Source organism: Peromyscus leucopus, chromosome 11 (assembly GCF_004664715.2).
Source record: "Peromyscus leucopus breed LL Stock chromosome 11, UCI_PerLeu_2.1, whole genome shotgun sequence".
Lineage (NCBI taxonomy): Eukaryota > Metazoa > Chordata > Mammalia > Rodentia > Cricetidae > Peromyscus > Peromyscus leucopus.
The window spans coordinates 40,966,407-40,990,807 of NC_051072.1; the positions used below are offsets into that span (position 1 = coordinate 40,966,407).

The window sequence follows — 24,401 nt, forward strand, 5'->3', positions numbered from 1 at the left end:
CAAGGACTTCTTTGAATGGGAACCTTTATGCTGCCCATGAATGCACCAGTGGGGGGCTATAGGTGTGGCTGTTAAGTAGTATGGCCACACATGTTCATGATGTTATAGTGGGAGTTAAGAGGAAAAAAATGCAGCTTCTTAGGTATGTAGGCAGTCAAGGTGATCCATAGGTTCATTCCTTCTTTAATGGGATATCAAAAGAATGTTACTGTATTATTTATGCAATATTTTGTGTAGATGTGTACTCATGCCATGAGGTGTTTTTTGTTGTTGTTTTTTTGTTTTTTGTTTTTTTTTTTTGGGTCAGCCACCTTGGGCACAATAAAAAAATACCATGCCTTAATCTTGACTGTTTAAAAAAAAAGATGAATAAAAATTATTTTTGTAAAAACTTGATTTTATATTTTCTTTCAAAGCTTAAAAATTGCTAGCAAATCATATGTAACTGCTGCTTTTGCAGAATTTATCCTTTGTCCCCTTCTTTGAGGAAAGGTGGTCAAGTCATTTAAGATGGCCATTAGCAACCAGGGCTAATCAAAGGTCTTGTGCCATTTGACTGTGTGTGATATCTGCCTGTGGTGGATATCCTGCCGTTTCTGCTGCTTACTTCTGTAATGTATAGAAATCATCTTAATATGTGTTTTCTCATTGTCAGCAGAGGAGGGAACAAGAAATGTGTAGCTTCCGAGGCTCAAATTAGATAGCAGCAGAAATCAAGGGCTCCATCTTTCTTTGCCTCCTTTGCCCTTGGTCCATAGAGTCCACCTTGTCTGGACCATTGCTAAGCCATAAATAAGGTAAGCCTCACTCAGTGTTAAGTTAAGGAGAACCTCTGGGAAAGTTGGCAAAACTTCGTGAGGTGTGTGATGTCATTACCAGGCTCCCAGAACATGTTCTGGAAATCATTAATATGTCAAATTCTTCATTCAGAAATATCTTGAACATTTTTATAATTATAGTTAAAGCAAATTTTTTCCTTATAAATATGCAGAAGTTCCCCCATACCAATTAAAACAGGGTACACTGTAGGTGGGAATGCCTTTGTAGTTTTATCCATATATTCAACAGCCGATCTGGTTCAGCTTCTCTTTTATCACTGTGCTTAGTATAAAACATCCTGCACCCAAGGCATAACTATATCAGTCTCACCGATCCTGCAGATGTGCACACAGAGCAGAGCTGGTTTTCTTCTCGGCTGGAACTCTGTAGTCAGGGACAGACACTAACTTGTAGTCTTGCAGGGGTTAGTGTTCTTCATATCTTCAGGGAGAGGAGGCGTCCTGGTTTGTCACGACGCAAATTATTGTGAATACAAAGCTGTGGTCACTGTTGGATGACAACTGAGTCTTTTAACTGTAGCATCCAATTTTTTATTAGTCTACGACTCAGTTACAGGACAAATTTGAACTATAAAATAATTACATTCCTCATGAGAAGTCCCAAGATTAGGGAAAAAAGAGCACCTCATATTTTAGTAGAAATGTCTTCAAAGAAAAAAGTAACACACTTATTTACTGAAGTTGAAAGTTTGGAGTCAAAATCAAGACTTAAGTTTCCCCTTTTCCTTGATTGAAACAGATCACATTGTAAGAATGTGCTATAAAAATGGAAAAAGGAAAAATAGGATGTTGTTAATAGAGTTATGAGGTTGCTAGGCTGTGACTGATTATAATAGAGAGTTCTTGTCTGTTTGTCTAGTCCAATTGTGTGTGTTCTCAGGAGCATTGGCATTTCTAGCAGCAAGTGTGCTCACTGGCATAAGCTCGGGTTTTAGTGCACATGTTGAAAATGCCAAGCTTCCCAGAGCATGTGGCATTGTATGACAGAAATGATGGTAGGAGGCATTCCACAAGAGGATTTCTGTGCTCTACATACATGTCAGCTGTCATTTCATCCTTACAGCAAGCACATGCTGTTCTTAGCTTTCTCTGTCATGAAAGATACAAGCGACTTTCCTAAGGTCCTGAGATAAGGCACCAGAGATGGAAGGAATACTGGTTGTGTCTAGAGGCTCTGCTTCTTCTGAAATGCAGCTCTGCCCTGCTGTTGCATGGCACCATTTGTGCCTTTTTCATGTGGTGTATAGAGCCTTTGCCTTAGGCAAAAAATGTGTTACCAGGAGTTGCTGGTAGCTTTTCATTAGTTGAATTGTTTCTAATATATAAAACCCCTTCAATTATGGGACATCCCATGGGCAATGTACAACAGTCGCTTTGTAAAAGTAAAGTCTAATTAATAATGGTCTATTATTTTGTATTTTTATTTATATTTGATTAAAGTCTTATGGTGGTATGGCAATAAGTATTAACAATTATACTGACAATGTGTGTTACTAGAAAATATTATTCCCCCCCATACTATCCTAAACCCGAAGAGGTAGGAACATTTGGTTACATAATAAGTTAAAAATTGTGTATGTTTTTTAAAATGTTTTTTTTGGTGCTGAGAGTTCTCCAGGTGAACTTGTGTGTGTTAGTCATGTGCTTTACATTGGGGCCACATGCCCAGCGCCCATGAAATCCCTTGGGTAAGGAATTACGCATTCTTCTCTTGTCCCATTTGCTGTGTTTACTCCAGTGTTTGGGAAGGAGAGCCTTGTTTGGACTGTCATTAGAACCATCCAGGTCAGTGGTTCTGGTCCCCGGCCCAGCAGCAATTGAGTATCACTGGGTGTGGATCAGAGACTTGGCATGTGTGGGCCTGGTCATGTGTGTTACCATGAGTTCTCCACGTGTCCACATGCATCCCACTTGAGGACCACCAGCCTGTGTATGTCACATGCCAAGCGTGGTCTAGGGTGTTTTCATCTTTCAGACTCTTCTAATTCGTATGTTCTGAAAAGGTCCTTTGTGACGTGAAAAGCTGCCAGCTTAATTTGGAGTAAAAGAGAGGGGCGGGTCTATCTTAAAATAGTTCTCAGTTAATTTAAAGTATCCTGGGCTGGAGGCCAAAGTGTTTACTTTTTTGGTAACTTAATATGATGCGAGGCAGGCATTGCCTGGAAGATCCTGGTAAGTTCCCTCACTTGAAGTTTGTCAGAGCTATGGATCCTTGGACTATAGAAATGGACATACAATATCGTTTCCAAGAGTCCTAAACCTTAGACATGTCTACATATAAAGGGTCTGCATCTGTTAGTCTCCTCATCTTTTAGAATCATTTGTGCTGGCACAGAAAGGTGGTATTTGTGGAGGCTTGTCTTTTGGATCACAGAAACTCCTTGTTTCTCCCGCTTCATCTAAAGTATGCGCCTGCCTCTTCAGAGATCACGTCTGAAGGAAAAAAGGCTTGCATTTTATCCTGATTATGAAACTGATACATAGGGCTGGAGCCTGAGTTAGGTCCCAACAGTGGGGGCTCACGCTGAGGTTGAAGTTAGAGCAGAGCTTCAGATTTTGGGAAGCAGATTTGGCTTGCCTCCTCCCCTCTCGATTTTGAGCCCACACTCTCCTTACCTCTTGGTTTGGTAAACAGAACTGTCTCTGTGTTTCCCCTCTGCCACTGCTGCTGAAGGAAACAGCTAAGCATTTTTGAGGGCTGCAAGCCAAGCAGGAAATGAACAGGTTCAGGTCTTCTGTGGTCTCTGTTAGCCTCTGGGTCCTGGGAGGCGAGACAAAGGTGTACAGATGTGCCAAGAGTTGTGGTTGGGGCAACAAAGGCACTAATAAACTTCATCTGCACTTCAGAAGTTGGAGACCTGGGAAGGAGGCCCTAGAGAGAGGGATAAAGGTAGGAGGGGCTATGGAGGCTCGGCAGGTAGTCTGGGACCTGGAGGGGAAGGGCTGCTTGGCTGCCCCCTTCAGAAGGGCAAATGGCCAGAACTGCTTTACTTACATTAGAAAAGGTTGGCACCGGAGAAAAGATTAAATTTACATTGCTAAGCACCTTGAAGAGGAGAAGTTCTGTGACTTCCATTTGTTTGTTAGAGTCCCCTCCTGGCTCCCCAGCTTCTCTGGCCCAGCAGTGATTGTTGCCCCTCCCCCCCATACACCCCTGAAAAAGTATTTGGTAAGAGGTGGATTACATGCTTCAGGGTTTAGACTAACACAGGCTGATGCATGCGGTTTCTTAGTTTTGTTTTTTTCCTTGCACTTCTCGGCATAAACTCCCATCTCCTCTTAGTGCCAATTACAAAGAGCCAAGTTGTTGTGTTTCTTCTCTAAAGAGTTTTAAGTAACTCATGCCACTCATGGCTAACACATAGGTATTCTGATTCACAGGATCTTTGTATGAAATGGTGTAAGAATTCACATTAATGAGGAAACCCAACCAATAATGCACAGAATGCTGCTGGGGTCTCTTGGTTATAGGGCCGTCCAGGGCATGCTCCGTCAATTTTTATGCTGTTTGTGTGGCGTGCTGCGCTTCACAGTCTGGCTGTTGCAATAATTTGCCATTGTCTCTCTCAAATATTAATGAAGTGTATAAGTGAGTCTGTTTCAAATAGCCATTCTTAAGTTGGACCTAAAATAAAGCTTTTCCTTTAAAAAATAATTTTTCAAAAAGATGGAAACTACTTTATTAGCAATTACCAGTAAAATCTCCCAGTGTCTTTCTATAAGCTGTTTAAGCTTAGTATTAGAAATTAGGGCTAGAGGATTTAATTAGCCAGCTCACAGGATGCAGTCTCTTTAATTTAGGATTTCCCTTTGAGAAAATTATGTAGTTAAAGAAGGAATATGATATTTTCGATAAGTTGGTTTTTAAATTGCATTTATTGTCTCCATCTTGGGCCCCATACTGCCTGTACTGCTGGTCTGGAGATTGTGTATGATTTGAAAGAAAGCATTTTGTTTTCACACTGATCATCATAGTGTAGGTTATTGGATTGTATACAATAGTTTCCAGTTAGGAAAGGTTTACTGTTATATTTTTTTTGGGGGGGTAAGGTTTACCTCACCTACTTTAACAGTCATAAATCAATACTGATTATGACACATTGAACCAGACTAGTGTGCTAGGTAACAAACCTACACTATTACGAGAGCGTTATGTGCTAACACTTCTGCATTCTTAGAGTTAGCTTTTAAGAAGACAGAAAAAAAAAAAAAAAAACCCTCTTTCAACTCAGGCCACCCTTTCAGCCATAACATTGCATTGCCTTGCTTCCTGCTTTTAATTTCCCCAGGGGTTCTTTTTATTTAGGAACGGGGTGAAAGATGTATTTGTGTAAGTACTACACCACTGCCTCTGTTAAATTCTCTAACAAAGAGTATGTTACTTGAGCACTTCATGCACAGGGCGCATATTTTCTGAAAAGAATGTGCCATGAAAGGAATGGTTCCAGGCCTGGGTGTTTATTTCATGTCTGCCAGTTGATTCTAGCTTAGAAATTTTCTAATGCTTTGGGTGCATAGCCATTTTTCAGTTAGCTGGGCACATATACCAAGATGTGCAGAAGGGCCAACCTTTATAGCTTACTGTTGTGTTCTAAAACAGCTGTCCTTCCATGATGTCATAGGTCTTTGTCTCTTTTGAAACTTAACACTTAACCCTCACACATGAGAACAATCTCTTTCAAGAAAAGCTGTTTTTATTGTCAGTGAAGAATTAAAGTTTTCTCTTCAGAAAACTTCATCTTCGCTAAGACTTAATATAGATGATTTGAATGTGTTCATGTATGAGAAATCTGCCTCTTTGCTGTTTGTCTACTGAGTATATTAGCTGTTGGTCTGTCATTCTACGATCCAATTGCAGGGGCTGGAGAGATGGCTCAGTATTTGTTGCTCTTCCAGAGGATCCGAGTTCAGTTCCAGGGGCATTCATATTTGGATCCGAGTTCAGTTCCAGGGGCATCCATATCTGGTTGCTCACACAACCTCCTGCAACTCCAGCTGTAGGTGATCTGATGCTCTCTCTGGCTCCGTGATCACCTGCTTAGGCAGATACATACACGTAAATGAAAATAAGTCTGGAAAAAATAATCAAAATGCAAATGATGTCGTGCAAAGTTCAGTTAAACTGTTTCTTCAAAGTGTTATAACAAACCTTTGGGTCTCTTATGGAAAATTCCTGAAGGCTTTTGTTGATGGGGATTAGAACTATTGGCACTTACTTTGTGTTCTGTTTGTTTTGTCAACTTGATAGATGCTGGGTCATCTGAGAAGAGGGGACTTGAACTGAGAAAAAAGCCTCCATAAGATTGGCCTATAGGCAACCATGTGGGGCATTTCCTTGAATCAGTTGATGTGGGAAGGTCCTGCCCACCATGGGTAGTTCTACCCCTGGGCCAGTGGTCATACACTGAGCAAGCCTTGGGAGCAAGCCAGTAGGCAAGTGTTCCTCCATGGCCTCTGCTTCAGTTCCTGCCTCCAGGCTCCTGCTTGATTTCCACCCTGACTTCCCTCAGTGATGGAGTGTGACCTGACAGTTGTAGGATGAAATAAACCCTTTCCTCAAGTTGTTTGTGGTCTTAGTGTTTTATCCCAGCAATAGAAACGCAAACTAAGACACTGTTTCAAGTGAAATCCTATAAAAAATGGAAATACATGTTTATTCAGTAATAGTAGTAAGTATATGTTAATAGAAATAAAATCTTCCTTTAAAAAACCAAACAAAACTGTAACTCCCAATAAGAATAGTTTACCGAAATGAGTGACATTATCTCTGTTTGTGCAAATCTCTTTAATGTTTGCCCTTAGGAAAATCCAGCTCTTTTATTTATCTGTCTCTGTTAGTTACTACGGTAGCCCACATCATGTCAGCCTCTTGAAACTAAATACGCACTGAGGAGAGATGGTGTAAAAGGTCACCAGTGTCTGGATATAATTATAAAAGATTTCATTATTATCGGTGCTCTGAGAGGCACTTGAGGATTCTGGGGGGAGGTTAGTATCACATTTTGAAACTCACTGCATTTCAGTATTTACAAACTTATAGTTCATTTAAAAATGTTCTCCATAATATTTTTTTTTAGTTTCTCTACAAATGAAATTAACATAGTGTTAAGTAGGGAAATGGGGGAAGAGCTGGGTTGAGCAGAGATACAAGTGACTTAAGTGTTTCAGTTTTGTTCAAGTAAGAATGATTCTTGTAGTGTTTCCCAGTCTTGCCTCAGAAAGCTTTCTGACTTCTCTTTATTTTCCAAGCCACCATGTGAGAATAACCTCCTCCTCCTCCCAAATTCCAGTAGCTTAGAAAAAGAAAGTGTTATGGATGAAGAGAATGTGTCTACGCCCCTCTGTTTCCCCAGCTGGGAAGGGAAGGAAAGAGAAATAAAATTTAATGAGCACTTTACTATGTGCCAGGTGCTTTACACGTGTTATTTCATTTTAATCCCCCAAACAGCCTTGCAGCATGTTTCTAGCCACGTACTCGCACAAATACAGTGAGAACTCAAAAAGGCTGAATAATGTGTTCAAGGCACACAGTGTCTAAGAAGCATGTTCCAAGGCCTGCTTGGTACTGTACTGCCTTACACAGTTCTCCTGTTCCTGGAGGCCAAGAACATAGGATGCTGTGATATGAAAACAGTTTACTCTGTGAGTTTGTTCTTCGTGAATAACCTCCTAGTAGATTATATCTTGTAGAGTCACACAAATGTTTTTAAAGGTTTTTTTCCATGCATGTATATCATCATACTTAAGTTCTTAACCATTTACCCACAGCCATCCTCCCACCCCTCGCTTGCTGGCCTCCATTTGTCCCCAAAAGAAGGCTCCCCTCTACTTTTATATCAAATATCTCCAAGTGTTGTCACTGCCCCCATTTTCCTCCCTTAATATTGCTTACGAGCGCTAATACATGCATGCTAGATTCTGTGCACAAACTGAAAAAACGGTTTGTTTCTGAACCTCCCTTAACAGTGATCTCTAGTTCCATCCATCCATTTTCCCGCAAATGCCATGATTTCATTTGTGTGTTGGTTTGTTTTTATGTCCGAATAAAATTCCATTCTGTATGTATACCATATACCTATAGCCATTCACCTATTGATGGACTTGAGTTCATTTCTGTTTTTTATTTCTATTGTGAATATTCCAGAAATAAGCATGAGTGTACAAGTGTCTATTGTGCTCTCTTGACTTTGAGCATAACCCCTGAAGTGGTCTGGCCGGGTGGGTCATGGTAGTTCCTTTTGTTGTTGTTTGAAGCACCTCTGTGCTGTCTTCTGTAGTGGCTGCACCATAAAAGTTATTTTTATCCCACATCTTTGCCAGCATTTGTTGTCTTGTGTTTTCTTGATAACAGCAATTCTGACTGGGGTGAGATGGATATTTACAGCAGTTTCAATCCTGTTTTCTGATGGTTGAGAGTGTTGAACACGTTTTCAGTGTACTACCATTTTCTTTTTTTGAGAATTGTCATTTCAGTTCATTAGTCCACTTATTGATTGTATTTTTCTTGTTTAGTTTTTGTGGCTCCGTAAATATTCTAGCTGTTAGTTTCTTCTTGCTAGTGGTTACTTCCTTTCCTCTGCACAAGCCTTTTAGTTTTGTATAACCCCATCTGTTAGTCCTTGGGGTTATTTCTTGTCATGGGGTTATTTCTTGTCATTAGAGTTCTTATTTTTATTAAATTTCTTTTCAGTTATTTTACATACCAACCACAGTCTCCTCCTGCCCCCGCCCATCAACTCCTCATGAAGAGTAAGGCTTCCCGTGGGCGTCAACAAAGCATGGCATATCAAGTAGAGGCAGTACCAAGCTTTCCCCCTCCTCCCTCCTGCATCAAGGCTGAGTGAAGCATCCCACCATAGGGAATAGGTTCCAAAGAAGTAGCTCATGCATGCATCAGGGATAGGTCATTGTCCCTCTACTAGGAGCCCAACCAACAGACCAGGCTGTGTAACTGTCACCCACGTGCAGAGGGCCTAGGTCAGTCTCATGCAGGCTCCCTAGCTGTTGGTCTAGAGTCCATAAACTCCCATGAGCTCTGGTCAGCTGTCTCTGTGGATTTCCCTGCTATGAACTTGATACCCTCCCCCCCCCCTTGCTTATGTAATCCCTCCTTTCTTTCTTCAACTGGATTCCTAGAGCTCACTCAGCCCACTGCTTGACTGTGGATCTCTTCATCTGCTTTCACTAGTTACTAGATGAAGGTTCTATGATGACAATTAGGGTAGTCATCAATCTAAGTACAGGAGAAGGCCAGTTCAGGCACCCTCTCTACTATTGCTAGGAGTCTTAGATTTTTTTTAGATTTTTTTTTTTTTTTTTTTTGTAGATTTCTGGGAGTTTCCCTGCCACCAGGTTTCTCCCTAACCCCATAATGGCCCCCTCTGTTGAGATATCTCTTGTTGCTCTCCCTCTTCATCTCTCCCCCAACTTGACCATCCCATTTCCTCATATTCCCATCCCCCATACCCTCACCTCTACCACACACCCCCGGTCCCCAGTTTACCTAGGAGATCTCAACTATTGCCCTTCCAAGGGCAATCTATGCATCTCTCTTAGGGTCCTCCTCGTTACCTAGTTTCTCTAGAGCTGTGAGTTGTAGCCTGGTTATGCTTTGCTTTACATCTACTATCCACTTATTAGTGAGTACATACTACGTTTGTCTTTCTGGGTCTGGGTTACCTTACTTAGGATGATTTTTTTCTAGTTCCATACATTTGCCTGCAAACCTCATGATGTCATTGTTTTTAACTGCTGAGTAATACTCCATTGTGTAAATGTACCACATTTTCTTTATCCATTCTTCAGTTGAAGGGCATCTAGATTGTTTCCAGGTTCTAGCTATTACAAATAATACTTCTATGAACATAGTTGAACAAGTGTTGTTGTGGTATGATTGAGCATCCTTTAGGTATATACCCAAGAGTGATATCCTGGGATCTTGAGGTAGTTTGATTCCCAATTTTCTGAGAAACCTCCATACTGATTTCCAAAGTGGCTGTACAAGTTTGCACTCCCACCAACAGTGGAGGAGTGTTCCCCTTATTCCATACCCTCTCCAACTTAAGCTGCCATCAGTATTTTTGATCTTAGCCATTCTGACAGGTGTAAGATGGTATCTCAGAGTCTTTTTGATTTGCATTTCCCTGGTGACTAAGGATGTTGAGCAATTCCTTAAACAAATGTCTTTCAGCCATATGAGATTCTTCTGTTGAGAATTTCTGTTTAGTTTTGTACCCCATTTTAAAAATTGGATTATTTGGTATTTTGATGTCTAGTTTCTTGAGTTCTTTATATATTTTGGAGACCAACCCTCTGTCAGATGTAGAGTTGGTGAAGATCTTTTCCCATCCTGTAGGCTGCTGTTTTATCTTACTGAGCGTGTCCTTTGGCTTACAGAAGCTTTTCAGTTTCAAAAGGTTCCATTTATTAATTGTTGATCTCAGTGTCTGTGCTACTGGTGTTTTATATTCAGGTAATGGTCTCCTGTGCCAATACCTTTTGAGGCTACTTCCCACTTTCTGTTCTATCAGGATCAGTGTAACTGGATTTATGTTGAGGTCTTTGATCCACTTGGACTTGAGTTTTGTGTATAGCAACAGATATGGCTCTATTTGCATTCTTCTACATGCTGACATCCAGTTATGCCAGCACCATTTGTTGAAGATGCTTTCTTGTTTTCCATTGTATAGTTTTGGCTTCCTTGCTAAAAATCAAATGTTCATAGGTGTGTGGATTTATGTCAGGGTCTTTGATTGGTCTACATGTCTGTTTTTATGCCAGTACCAAGCCATTTTTATTACTGTAGCTCTCCATAGTAGAGCTTGAAGTCAGAGGTGGTGATGCTTCTGGATGTTCCTGTATCATACAGGATTGTTTTAGCTATCCTGGGTGTTTTGTTTTTTCATATGAAGTTGAGTATTATTCTTTCAAGGTCTGTGAAGAATTGTGTTGGGATTTTGATGGGGATTGCATTTAATTACTTTTAGTAAGATTTCCATTTTTACAATGTTAATGGTACCTATCCAAGAGCATGGGAGATCTTTCCATTTTCTGATATCTTCTTCAATTTATTTCTTCAAAGAATTAAAGTTATTGTCATACAAATCTTTCACTTGTTTGGTTAGAGTTACCACAAGATATTTTATATTACTTGTGGCTTTTGTAAAGGGTGTTACTTCCCTGATTTTTTTCTCAGCCCATTTATCATTTGTATATAGGAGGGCTACTGATTTTATTTTTTTAATTAATCTTGTATTCTGCCACATTACTGAAGGTGTTTATCACTTATGTATATTATCATATCATCTGCAAATAGAGAAAGTTTGACTTCTTCCTTTCCAGTTTGTATCCCCCTGATCTCCTTTTGTTGACTGTTGCCCTAGCTAGAAGTTCGAGTACTATGTTGAATAGATACAGAGAGAGTGGACAGCCTTGTCTTGTTCCTGGTTTTAGTGGAATCACTTTGAGTTTCACTCCATTTAATTTGATGTTGGCTGTCAGCTTGCCGTATTTTGCTTTTATTACATTTAGGAATGTTCCTTGTATCCCTCGTCTCTCCAAGACCTTTATAATGAAGGGGGGTGTTGGATTTTGTCAAAGGCTTTTTCAGCATCTAATGAGATGATCATGTTTTTTTTCTTTGTTTGTTTATATGCTGGATTGCATTGACAGATTTTTGTATGTTGAACCACCCCCTGAATCTTTGGGATGAGGCCTACTTGATCATGGTGTATGATTTTTTTATTTTTTTGATGTGTTCTTGGATTTGGTTTGCCAGTATTTTATTGAGTATTTTTACATCAATGTTCATGAGAGAGATTGATCTGTAATTCTCTTTTTAGTTGTATCTTTGTGTGGTTTTGGTATCAGGGTTTTCTGTAGCTTCATAAAATGAGTTTGGCAATGTTCCTTCTGTTTCTATTGTGTGGAACAATTTGAGGAGTACTGGTATTATCTCTTCTTTGAAATTCTGGTAGAATTCTGTGCTGAAACCATCTGGCTTACCCCCCCCCCCAATTGGGAGTCTTTTAATGACTGCTTCTATTTTGTGGGGTTATAGATCTATTTAAGTTATTTATCTGGTCGTAATTTAATTTTGGTATGTGGCACCTATCCAGAAAATTGTCCGTTTCTTTTAGATTTTCCAATTTTGTGGAGTACAGGTTTTTTGACCTGATGATTCTCTGGATTTCCTCAGTGTCTATTATTATGTCCCCCATTTCATTTCTGATTTTGTTAATTTGGATGCTCTTTCTCTGCCTTTGGGTTAGTTTGGATAATGGTTTGTGTGTCTTGTTGATTTTCTGAAAGAACCAACTCTTTGTTTTATTGATTCTTTGTATTGTTCATTTTGTTTGTATTTTATTGATTTTGGTCCTCTAATTATTTCCTGTCATCTACTTCTTCTGGGTGAGTTTTCTTCTTTTTGTTCTAGAGCTTTCAGGTGTCCTGTTAAGTCTCTAGTGTGAAATGTCTCCAAATTCTATATGTAGGCTCTTAGTGCTATGACCTTTCTTCTTAACATTCTTTTGTGTTTGGGTGAAATGTTCTATAGATGTCTGTTAAGTCCATTTGAGATATATCACATCTGTTAATTCCCTTATTTCTCTGTTAAATTTCTGTCTGACAGACCTGTTCATTGGTGAGAGTGGGGTGTTGAAGTCTCTCACTATTAATATATGGGGTTTGATGTGTGATTTAAGCTTTAGTAATGTTTCTTTTACGAATGTGGTTGCCCTGGTATTTGGGGCATAGATGTTCAGAATTGAGACTTCATCTTGATGAATTTTTCCTGTGATGAATATGAAATGTCCTCTATCTCTTTTGATTAATTTTAGTTTGAAGTCTATTTTGTTAGATATTAGGATAGCTACACCAGCTTGCTTCTTAGGTTCATTTGATTAGAAAATCTTTTCCCAACCCTTTACTCTGTGGTAATGTCTGTCTTTGAAGTTGAGGTGTGTTTCTTGGATGCAGCAGAAGGATGCGATGATCTTGTTTTCATTTCCATTCTGTTAGCATGTGTCTTTGTTTAGGTGAATTGGGTCCATTGATATTATGGAATATTAATGGCCAGTGTCTGTTAATTCCTGTTATTTTTTTGGTTTTGGTGGTGGTGGCGATAGTGTGTGTGTTTCCCTTCTTTGGGATTTTCTGGCATGAGATTATTTATTGCATGTGTTTTTGTGGGTGCAGCTAACTTCCTTGGGTTGGTTTTTCTCCTTCTAGTACTTTCTCTAGGGCTGGATTTGTGGATAGGTATTGTTTAAATTTGGTTTTGTCATTGAGGGAGACCAGCTCCCTCTTTTCCTCCCAGAGTACTCTTGAGGAGGGAGAAGTGAGAAGTATGTAGATAGAAGTATAGAAGACAGAGACAGTTAGAAACACAGGATAGCCTCAGGATGGCCTGGATCCTATTCCACTGGCCCCTTCTGTCTCTACTAAAGGGCTTTTTAAAGGAATGCCAAGGGATGGAGCAAAAGTACACCGCCCCCCGCCAGCACCACCAAGTGCAGACCATCCCAGGCACCTAGTGACCATGCACATGGTCAAGCCATCCCCTAATGCAGCCCTGATGCGTAAGGCAAGCTCAGATCTCAGTAGAAAACCTTTGTGGGCTCCCACGTCATGGAATATCTTGTTTTATCTTTCTGTGGTGATTGAAAGCTTTTCTGAGTATAGTAGTCTGAGCTGGCATCTGTGGTCTCCAAAACATTTCTCCAGGACCTTCTGGCTTCAATCTCCATTGAGAAATCAGGTTTAATTCTGAAAGGTCTGCCTTTATATGTTACTTGTCCTTTTTCCTTTTACGGTTCTTAATTTTCTCTCTTTATTCTGTATGTTTAGTGTTTTTGATTATTATGTGGTGAGGGGACTTCTTTTTGGTCCAGTCTATTTGCTGTTCTGTAAACTTCTTGTATCTTTATAGGCATGTCCTTATTTAGGTCGGGAACATTTTCTTCTATGATTTTGTTAAATATATTTTCTGTGCCTTTGAGCTGGAATTCTTCTATTATTATTATTCTTCCCTATTATTCTTAGGTTTGGTCTTTTCATGGTATCCCAGATTTCCTGGATGTTTTGTGTTAAGACTTTGTTGGATTTAACATTTTCTCTTGACTGATGAATCTATTTCCTCTATTGTATCTTCAACACCAGAGATTCTCTCTTCCATCTCTTGTATTCTGTTGTTTATGCTTGCATCTGTAGTTCCCCTTTCATTTACCCACCCAGATTTTCTATTTCCACAATTCCCTCTGTTTGTGTTTTCTTTATTGCCTCTGTATTTCAATTTTCAAGTCTTGAACTGTTTCCTTCACCCATTTGATTGTTTTTTTTCTTGGCTTTCTTTAAGGATTTTTTTTTAATTTCTTCCATTTTTTTTTTTTTTTTTTTTTAGGAATTTTTCATTTCTTTTTTTTTTTTTTTTTTTTTTTTTTTTTTTTTTTTTTTTTTCGAGACAGGTTTTCTGTGTAGCTTTGCGCTTTCCTGGAATCACTTGTAGCCAGGCTGCTCGAACTCACAAAGATCCGCTGCTCTGCTCCGAGTGCTGGGATTAAAGGCGTGCGCCACCGCCCTCTTAACATCTTCATAGAGTTATTTTTAAGGTCATTTTCTTCTGTTTTATCTGCGTTGGGATGTTCAGGTCTTGCTGTTGCAGAACCAATAGGTTCTGGTGGAGCCATATTGCTCTTTATGTTGTTGAACGTATTTTTACACTGCTGTTTACCCATCTGGGGTTGGGATAATTATAGGTACAGGTGTTGATTCTTTTGATGTCTTTGTTGGATGGGTCTTTTGTTCCTTTATTGTCTGTTTCCTTTATTGTCTTTTGGCCCGAATGGTCAAGGGTTCTGGTGATTGGCTGGTTTTCAGGTTGAGTAGGGTTGTCTCAGCTGAGGTTTGCGAGGGCTTGGGTGCCTAGATCCAGTATATTGTCCAATTCTTCTGTCTGATGTGGGCTTTACTTGTACCTATGGAATCTGTTCTTTCAACTGGTGTCGGTTTTGTCTGTGCCTGTTCTTCCAGCTGATGTGGGTGGCGCTTGTTCCTATAGAGAGTCTATGGTCTGCTGATGTTGCTGGAAAGGGCTGTTCACAGGGAGGTTGTTCTTCTTCCAATTTGGCCAGGGGAGGATGATGGGTTTGGTGGGTTTGGGTGGCAGAGTGGGTCTTGTAGGTTTCAGAATCCAGTGGGTGGCAGCAGTGTGGAGTGGTCTGTTCGCAGGACTCTTACCTGCTGGCCAGCTGCTGGGGTTTGTCCTTAGAGTTTTTGTCTGTGCCTATATCTTGAAGCATTTTCCTTGAGTAATTTCAAAGTTTTAGGTGTTACAATTAAGGACAGCCTTGACTTGCATGACTTTGGACTTGACCGGAGGATGTGTATAAAGTGAAGAGAGAATAAAGACAGGATAGGCACAGAGACATGTACGGAAAAGCTGAGACTGGATGGGCTGGGTGCATTTATTGATTATATACTGCCACACGGGAAGTGAGTTTATTGTATGTGGCTGAAGACGTTTATTATGTACAACAAATTAGAAGGTGCCTTTTAGTATCAGTAGGAGGTCTCTATAGGGAAGCAGTTTCAGGTTGCACTAGTGTGGAGGGGAAACTGTGGTTGATACTGTTTCCATCAGTGGTTTAGGTAAAGGTCAATCTTTTTTACTTGGACTAGAAGAAGGCTTGCCCTTTGAGCCTGACCCAGGGAAGGCTTTGCTGTCCCATTCTTATGAGATAGATATTGAGGTCCTTGACATGATGGTGTTCATGTCAGTAATGCAGAATCACTCAAGACTTCATCTACTCCCCACAAAAGCCTTTGATCCATTTTGTGTTAATTGCTTTTTGTGCAGGGTAAGAAAAATGGAAATAGTTTCATTTCTTTTTCTTGTGAGTATCTAGTTTGCCAAGTACCATTTGTTTAAGAGGCTGCCTTTTTTTTTTTTTTTTTTTTTCCTGCTATATATTTTTGGTACTTACCCCAAATCAGATGGCTCTGGCTGTGTGGGTTTATTTCTAGATTTTTCTATTCCATTTGTCTACGTGTCTTTTCTAGTACCATACAGTTTTTGTTCCTTGACTCAGTAGTATGACTTGAAGTCGAGTATTGTGAGACCTTCAGATGGAGTAAAATTTCTATTGGAAAGAAAACCAGGAGGAAACAAAGTGGGCAAAAGAGAAGGAATAGGGGAAGAAGAGTAAAGATTGCAGTGCTGGAAAACAGCACACATACAAAATTAGATGAACGATTGGAGGGTAATAAAAGTATGAGCAAAATCTTCTAGAAAGGTTGCATGTTTGAAGTACAATGAAGTGAAAATAATATTAAAAGTAGTAAAACAAAAATGCTAGAGTGGATTCTTCCCTTGAAAATTAGAAGTGCAGGTGCGTGCAGCATGAGGGGGGTCATGTGGTAGTTGTGTGCAGCATGAAGGGTGAGTCTGGACCTGAGGGACTCTTGTCTTTCTCTTGCTTTATGCTGGTGAAGGGAAAGTGTAAGCCACACCTGCTGACTGCCAGAGCTGTCTCCACATTATCGGCTTTCTTTGCTTGTCAAAGGTCTTGCTGTTGCACTTGGCTTTTTCAGGTGTGGACTGGGTTTGTTCCCTTACCCTCGCATTGTGGCTATGCTAGTTCGATTTTCTTTTCCTTTATTGCTGTTTGAATGTAGTATTTTGTCAATCTGTTCTTCCTCCTGATCTCCTTTGGTCTGCTTGTTGTAGTCTCTCGGTGATGCTTTCCATTGCATTTTCTATTTAATTCAAAGAATTTTTTCATTTCTAGCATTAATGTTCTGGCCAAGGTGTTTCCCAAGTGCTTTATGAGCTTGGAAAGCAATGGCAGCACCAAATTCTGTAGGGACAAAGCCCCACCTGCATATTGGTTAGCCCCCCCCCCCCCAGTGAAGCAGCTGTGACGTCAAGTATTCCACCAAATTGGGAGTTCTGAGATTCTAGAGTACTTAAGGATAGACACCACCTCCAGAGGCTGGTCTAACCCTGACCTCAGGCTGCCCACTTCTCCCAGCCCGCAGGCTCCCCACAGTTACTCTGAGTTCATAGGCTTGGCTCCCTGCCATTGAGGGTGTACCTGTCTGTCCCTGTACACATCTCTGTCTGCACCAGGCCCCTGATGCCTGCATTTTTGGCCTGTCACAGTCCAGCCGCCTTGCTTATCACCACGACCTCACAGGGCTATGTCTCACTCTGTGACTGTGGCAGATTAAAGTCAGGCTCCATGACTTGTGATTGTTGCCTGTCATTAGGTCTTCAGCGTAGCTCAGTTTTAAACAGTAAGTTCTTTTTTAGACTAGTGCCCACTGCCCTCTTAGTCATCTACAAAGACAAAAGAGGACTCCGCTATGGCTGGAGGAATCACTGTCTCACAAGACACGATGCAGCTGAATTAGAGGCTCATGTGATCCATGGCTTTGTCCTACACTAGGCCCGCCAGTCTCTTCTCTACTGCTGTGTGGTTTGCCCTTCAGATAAGGTCTCCTTTCCCTCCTGCGTGCGCACAGCCACCCAACTGATCCCTACTCGCCTGGGATTCCTGGTTGGTTGGTTGGTTGTGTGTGTGTTTTGTGTCTGTCTGTCTTCGGTCTCTCCTCTCCACTTCCCAGCCGTTGTACCACCACCTTTGTGACTTTCTGAAGCCCTTCTCTGTCCCTTTGAACAGAGCTATGCTCACACTGCCTTCTCCTTGACCGGATTACTCAGTTTGTAGTCTGCCATTTTACCTGGAGCTCTCAAATGAACTTCGTTTCTTTGTTTTTGAGACAGTTCCAAGTCTCACTGTGGCTTGGAACTCTCTGTGTAAACCAATCTGTCATTTGAAATTACAAATACCTGCCTGCCTCTGTCTCCTGAGTGAATTGCTTGGATTAAAGGCATGTGCCACCACACAGGCCTAAACATATTTTAGAAGAAGGCTTATAGTAATTTCTTCAGTTTTACTTACTTGAAAATGTTACCAGATAGTAAAGGATTGGCCTCTTTTCTGTGCTCAATTCTTGTCTTAAAACAGATAGTCATCATGCTTATCAGAGCTCCAGACAGACAAAATCCATTCTTAGGAAGTTGTCTTGTCTCTGTTTGCTCAGCACCTAAGGATAAGCACAGTGGGGAGATGGAGTCTCCCGTGAGGCAGGACATCTCCCCGCCCTCTTGGTATGGTAGAGGGACACAGTCTCCGCTCCTCTTCCATGTGCATTGACATGATTTAGGATACACAGACTATTAGTGGAACTTCAACAGTTGCTCAAGGTGAAGAGGCTGAAATACCATTATAGAATCCTGAAGTCAGCCTAGTGAAATTTCTTCATACAAACTCAGTACCCCATAGTCTTAGAAAGTTGTCCAGAGCTGCCTTTTACATATCATTATGTGATTTTTCTATATTTGAGGTAAAGCCTCTCACTTCATAATCCTCACCTGAAGGCAAAGGAAAATTGCCCCCAAATCAAATCATACTTCATGTGTTAAATAACTGCTGCACCATCCAATTAGAGGTACAGCTGAGCTCACAGCGGTGCTTTCCCTGACAGAGATGAGCCACATGAAGAGCGGTCAAGGTAGTCGAATGGACAAAGCAGAAAGAAGAGCTTGGTTTTCAAAGCTGCTGCCTGCATTTAGTCCAGGGAATGCCTCCCTGTTCACCCGCGGTCAGCGGGGTAGGGCGGCAGGACATAAGACAGCCAGCAGTGGACTGTTAGCCTTTGGAAATATTTCCATCAGAGAAGGCTGAAATTTTTTAAGAAATTGGGGCACTTGAAAGATGGTGTTAGAATTTAAAAAAGAACACTTATAAATAACTTAATCTTTGATGAGCTCAGATTAATCAAGTTTTGTGACATATTTTGTATTTTGTGACCTCATGTCTTTGGTATTGTTGTTTTGGAGGTTAAATATTTTAAAGTTTGATTCAAAAATCTGAATAGAAGAATAATCAATGTTTATTATAGCAATTGGATAATATATGGAATACTCCCTCCATTTTAATAGTACTATATCAGAATTCAAAAACTTCACCCTTTCTGACTTGTACTATATAAGTTACATTAATAAATACCATTTTTGCACTAGCTCTTTGGGGGCTTCATCAGTTGTCTTAAGATTTTTTTCTTTAATGATAATTAGATTAGTGTTGTTTAGAGCACCTATTGTGTTTCGTTGACTTTTGATTATGATGATGGTGGTGATTTTGTGTGTGTCTGTGTATGCCTCATACGTTTCTGAGGATTGATCTCAGGGCCTGGAACATGCAAGGAATGTGCTACCCTTCCAGCCTGTATTGTAGACAGTTTACTACCTAGTGTTGCTCTTTTGAGTCCTCAGTTACGGGCTTTGTCTATGTTTAGAGTTCTCCAATATAATTCTTATGGAGGGACAAAGGCTTTCGCGTGCTGGACAAGGAGAGGGTGATTGTGTTGAGTGGGAAAATGTTCATCTTATAAATATCAATTTACAACTCTACATGCTTTGGTATCTGGCTTTCGTACATGCAAATATGTGACATATGGAAACAGTTTTCCTTGAACTAATGTATAGAATATGGTTGGGGCCTTTCTTCTGAGTCAGACATTTTTGGTGTTATCTTTGCCTATCCCATGTATTTTTTATAATTACATATAGTGCATCTGGTATGTACTAAGGCAAAGTCGCTCTTAGTTTTTTCATTTTTGACATTTTCTAAGGTGTTTTCTTTATGTATTAACTTCTTTTAATGGGTAAAAACATAGGAATCAAAAGACTATTTTATACATATTCATTCTCTAATTGTATACCCATTCAGAGACCACATAATCAAAGTGATAAAGGAAAATAGAATGTCTATTTTTAAATGGATTATATTTGTAGGGGAGAAAACCCAAATATCTATTATATGCCAGTTTTCCAATTTTTGTATTATGAAACAATAGTTTGTGTTTATGGAACACCCTTTATAAATTGATTTATTTGATTAAAAAAATCATTACAACACATTTATCTTGTCAAGATGAAATTACCTTACTGTAGGAGTTCTCTTTTCTTTGGAGCAGTGGTCTAGGTAACTCAGAGGCCACAGTGAATGAGGTCCTGGTGTCACAAGTGAATTCTTGATGTTGTCTGCCAGTCCCTCTCAGGCCACGTGCATCACTTAATCCAGTTTTCATGTAGCTTGTGAAGGGAAACTCAGTCATCAGTTTAAAAAACAGTTTTTAGCATAGATCGCAGAAGGCCAGGAATGCTGAGGGCTCCATATTTAGCTAGCACTCAAGTTTCTGTCAGGCATTTGAAATCATGAGGTAAATTTGAGCCCTGGATGTTCCCAAAGGGATCTCTTTGTTGGCTTCTGGTTTATCCCTCACCAAATGAGTGTGTCTTTGGGGATGGGTGGCTGGCTGAATAGATGTTTATCCCCTGCCTCTACCCAGCCCCACCCCCAAAACTTCAGGGTAGCTGAATTTAGGAATGCATTTAGGGAAAACATACAGGTTTGTTCACTGGACAGGTAGGCCACAATTCTACACAGTGGTTGTGGGAGGCATTTTCAGTTGGCTTAGCTAGAACTCTCCAAGGGCAAATGGAAGTTTCTCTGGTCAAAGTTAGTGAAAGGGACCTCCCTACCTTTACAGTGTTGACTGGTAGCTTTGTGGCATACTGGAATAAATGTGAAGGGAGGGGTCAGTTTGGATGAGAAAAAAACTGAATAAGGCAGGTGACTTACACTTTAAAATGTACACGTACAAGACGGAAGACCACTCGTGTCCCACTGATGTAGATCTTGGTCGTGTGTCCCACGCACGAGTACAGGAACGATGCTGTGGAGTGACTGCGTGCTGCAGGAGTGATCACCACGATCAAGGTGTGCTGCAGTCAGTGTTTCAATTTTGCTGTTCAAAGCACTTCAGTGCTGTTGATTATCATTTGTCTTCTCATCCCTGGTAGAGAAGCTGGTGCTTATTACTGGCTTGACTGTTTCCACCTGTTCCTTTCCCGGCTCTGCTGTCCAGAGCCACCTGTTTGCAAGAGTTAGGACTTGCCTTAGCACCTGAGTGCAGACGCTGAACTTTGCCTTTCTTGTCACCTAGGTTTCCACTTGAGTGGTACAGTGACAGAACCTGCAGTACAATCGGAGCCAGAAACCATTTGCAATGTGGCCATCAGCTTTGATCGTTGCAAGATTACCTCAGTGACCTGCAGCTGTGGAAACAAGGACATATTTTATTGTGCCCATGTTGTGGCACTGTCTTTATACCGCATCCGCAAGCCCGATCAGGTCAAACTACATCTTCCCATTTCAGAGACTCTCTTCCAGATGAACAGAGACCAGCTGCAGAAGTTTGTCCAGTATTTGATTACAGTGCACCACACAGAAGTCTTGCCAACTGCTCAAAAGCTAGCAGATGAAATCCTTTCCCAGAATTCAGAAATCAACCAAGTTCATGGTGAGTATGACAGATGATGTCCATTTTCTCTGGATTATTTTTCATTTATCAGTTCAATTATGCATAAAATGAATTAAGTATGAGAAATAAGTCATCAGTAATGCTCTTTGATAGAGAGAGATTAGCTTAGCTTTGTATCCTACATCGTTTCTTTTAAAAATTTCATGCTAGAAAGCAAGCCCCTTTTGGGGAGAGCTAGATAGATAATGGGGTCTTGTTAGATGTGGCTTAGGCTGGCCTTGAAATCAAATTTGTCCCTCCTCAGCCTCCTCCTGCCTCTGCTGCCCACCTGCCCTGGGATTACATGGGTACTATACCACATTTGAAGTAGCAAGCTTTTTGTGATCAGAAAAATCTCCTTTGTTAAAAAATTGATTCTTAGTTTAGTTTAGTAACATTTCATTTAATACTAGATATTAGTTATAAAAAATGCTTGTCAATTAATTTATACTTTTTAGCACATGAATATGTGTATATTTCACTTTAAAATTTACTTTCCAGCCCAGGAATTTCTTATCTGGTACCTCATAAAAGAAAATAAACTTTAGAAAACTATTACAACTTTAGAGTTTATGATATGTGTAGCTTTAATAAAATCAGTTTTTCTTTGAAATTAACCCTAAAGAATATATGGAACCGTTCAGAAACATCCACCAACATTTTTTCCGTATATTGTACTATTAAAATGTAAATAATAATAGATTGGGGAGATGACTCATTTATTAAATAAAAGTGCTTACCTTGCAAGCAAGAAGCTGAGTTCCATTTTCAGTGTCCGTGTTTAAAAAGCCAGGCATAATGGCACACTTGTAGTCCGGCACATTGGGGAGCAAACACAGGAAAATCCTTGGGGCTTGCCATACAACCTACCTAGTCTACTTCTCAAATTTCATGTCAGTGAGAGACCCTGGCTCACAATCAAACCTGGTGCATCACACCTTAGGTGGTACCACCTAAGGCTTTAACTTCTGGCCTCAGCACAGATTGTTTGTGCTTCTAAAACATGTGGAAGTAATTTCGTAAGCAATTAAAAGTACATTGAGGGGCTGGGCATGGTGGTGCACACCTTTAATCCCAGCACCCAGAAGGCAGAGGTGCCTGGATCTCTGTGAGCTGGAAGCCAGCCTGGTCTACAGAGATTATTTCAGGACAGCCAGAGCTACACAGAGAATGCCTTTTTAAAAATAATAAATAAATAATAAAAATAAATGCATTGAGGTATCACAATCTTGGCTAAGCAGCAGAGAGTTCTGATGTTATTAAAATGTATTTAGTTATATTATTTTGAGTTATAGGACAAGTCATTCAACCTTAATCTTTTAGTTTTGTGAGTTTTTTCAACACCATAGCACAAATAGAAATGTTTAAGGAAAGCCATATTAGGTCATTGCAAAGCTGTGAAATGGCACTCTTTAATGAAGTCATAAAAGAGTTAACAAGTACAGCAGGCCAGCATGTAGGCCAGGCCAAGCAGCAGGCCGTTCTAAGCACTTGTGAGGGAGGGGTCCGTGCTGTCCCCGACAGGCTCCTCTGATTTGTGTTGGAATCAGTTCCTTAGTGGTAGTGACATTTTTACATCATTAATTACAGGGTTAGCTTGATCTGTTTTTAAACTATATATATCATACAGTATGGTTCCTATACGGCTCACTTCAAGTCTTAATAGTAGAATTTACCCATGTTGTTTCATGTGCCTGGAATTTATTTGTTGTCATTTCTTGGATGTTTCCCTGTCTAATAGAAATGCAGTGTGGTCCTAGTAGACACAATGTAAAAAATAAAAGGCAAAAATAATATTAATGCCATTTTCTGATTTATATTAATAAGTACTGCTTCCACAAAAATAATGTTTGTATGTTTTAGATCACTATCATACTTATTTTCAGATTTTTAATATTTGTAATTACCTATTTAGTATTTGTAAGTAAAATTCTGTATATTCCTCTTAATGAATTAATTTTATACTGTAATGATGAGTTGTCAAAAGCAATACCCATAGTTCAAAATGGTTTTTGTGTGTGTCCGTGATGGTGTAAAAAGTGTGTGTGTGCATGCATATGTGTGTGTAGGTTGGCAGGATATTTCTTCCCATAATCATGGGGAAATTTATAATTTTTCATGTGAAGTCTGAAATTTGGTGTCTGTTTCGTGCTTACAGCACACCCAGTCACACCAGTCACCTGAAAGTCTGTAACCATAAGTGGCTGGTGATTACCGGTTGGCATCACATTGCTTTGGCGTATTCTGGGTGTGAGAATGCCACTGTTTATTTGTCCATTCCACTGTTGCTGGGCCTTGTTGACAATAGAGCTGCTATGAGCATTCTTTTAGAAGTTTCCCGGTACTGTGCGATGTGGTTTTTATGTCAGCGGCAAATTCGCAGAGTCAGGTTTCTTCTGGCGCTCCCCATGTCAGGCTCTGCTTTGTTCAAGTGGCTGTCATGAGGTGTGGGCAGCAGTTTACCTGGAGGAGGCTGGCACTGTTAAATGAGTCTGAACCACTGTGCTGCTGAAGTTCCTTCTGTGACCCACAGAAAGCACCTGCATTCAAGAGCTTCTCAAATAGGCTTCTGCCCTATAGGATGAGTCTCTTACTCACCCCTTGCTGTCTTGTGAAAATTCAGACCAGCCAAGAGTCATCCCGTTTAGGACAGTGGCTCTCAATCTGTGGGTCATGACCCCTTTGGATTGAACAGCCCTTTCACAGGGGTTGCCTATCAGAGAACCTGCATATCAGATATTTACATTTTGATTCATAACAGTAGCAAAACTACAGTTATGAAGTAGCAGTGAAATACTTTTATAGCTGGGGGTCACCACAACATTGAGGAAGGGAACTAAAAGGTTGCAGCATTAGGAAGGTTGAGAAGCACTGATTTAGGGCTCCTTATTGAAGTGTTCAGTGGACATTGACAAATAGGATATAGTTCTTTTATCTGTTTCCTTTTTCCTTAGTTCAAATAACCCATTAAAAGTTTGTTCTCTGAGTTTCAGTTTAGCCAAAGGTCCCATCAATAATTACATATTCAATGCATTTATCTTGCTTTGAAGATTAACAGCTCCCTAGGTTTCTTATTCTAGAGATTTTTTTTTAAATTCATTACCATGTTGAAATTATGTTCTGGATGAAATA

General features: G+C 40.2%; 1 protein-coding gene across 1 annotated transcript in view; it reads left to right on the forward strand.

Annotated features, from left to right (window-relative positions):
* Positions 1-24,401, forward strand: part of Zswim6 (zinc finger SWIM-type containing 6) — a 181,337-nt gene that overhangs the window by 93,871 nt on the left and 63,065 nt on the right. Inside the window, exon 2 of the mRNA XM_028884236.2 lies at positions 20,913-21,269. Within this exon, the coding sequence (XP_028740069.1) occupies positions 20,913-21,269 (357 nt within the window). The remainder of the gene's footprint in view (positions 1-20,912; positions 21,270-24,401) is intronic.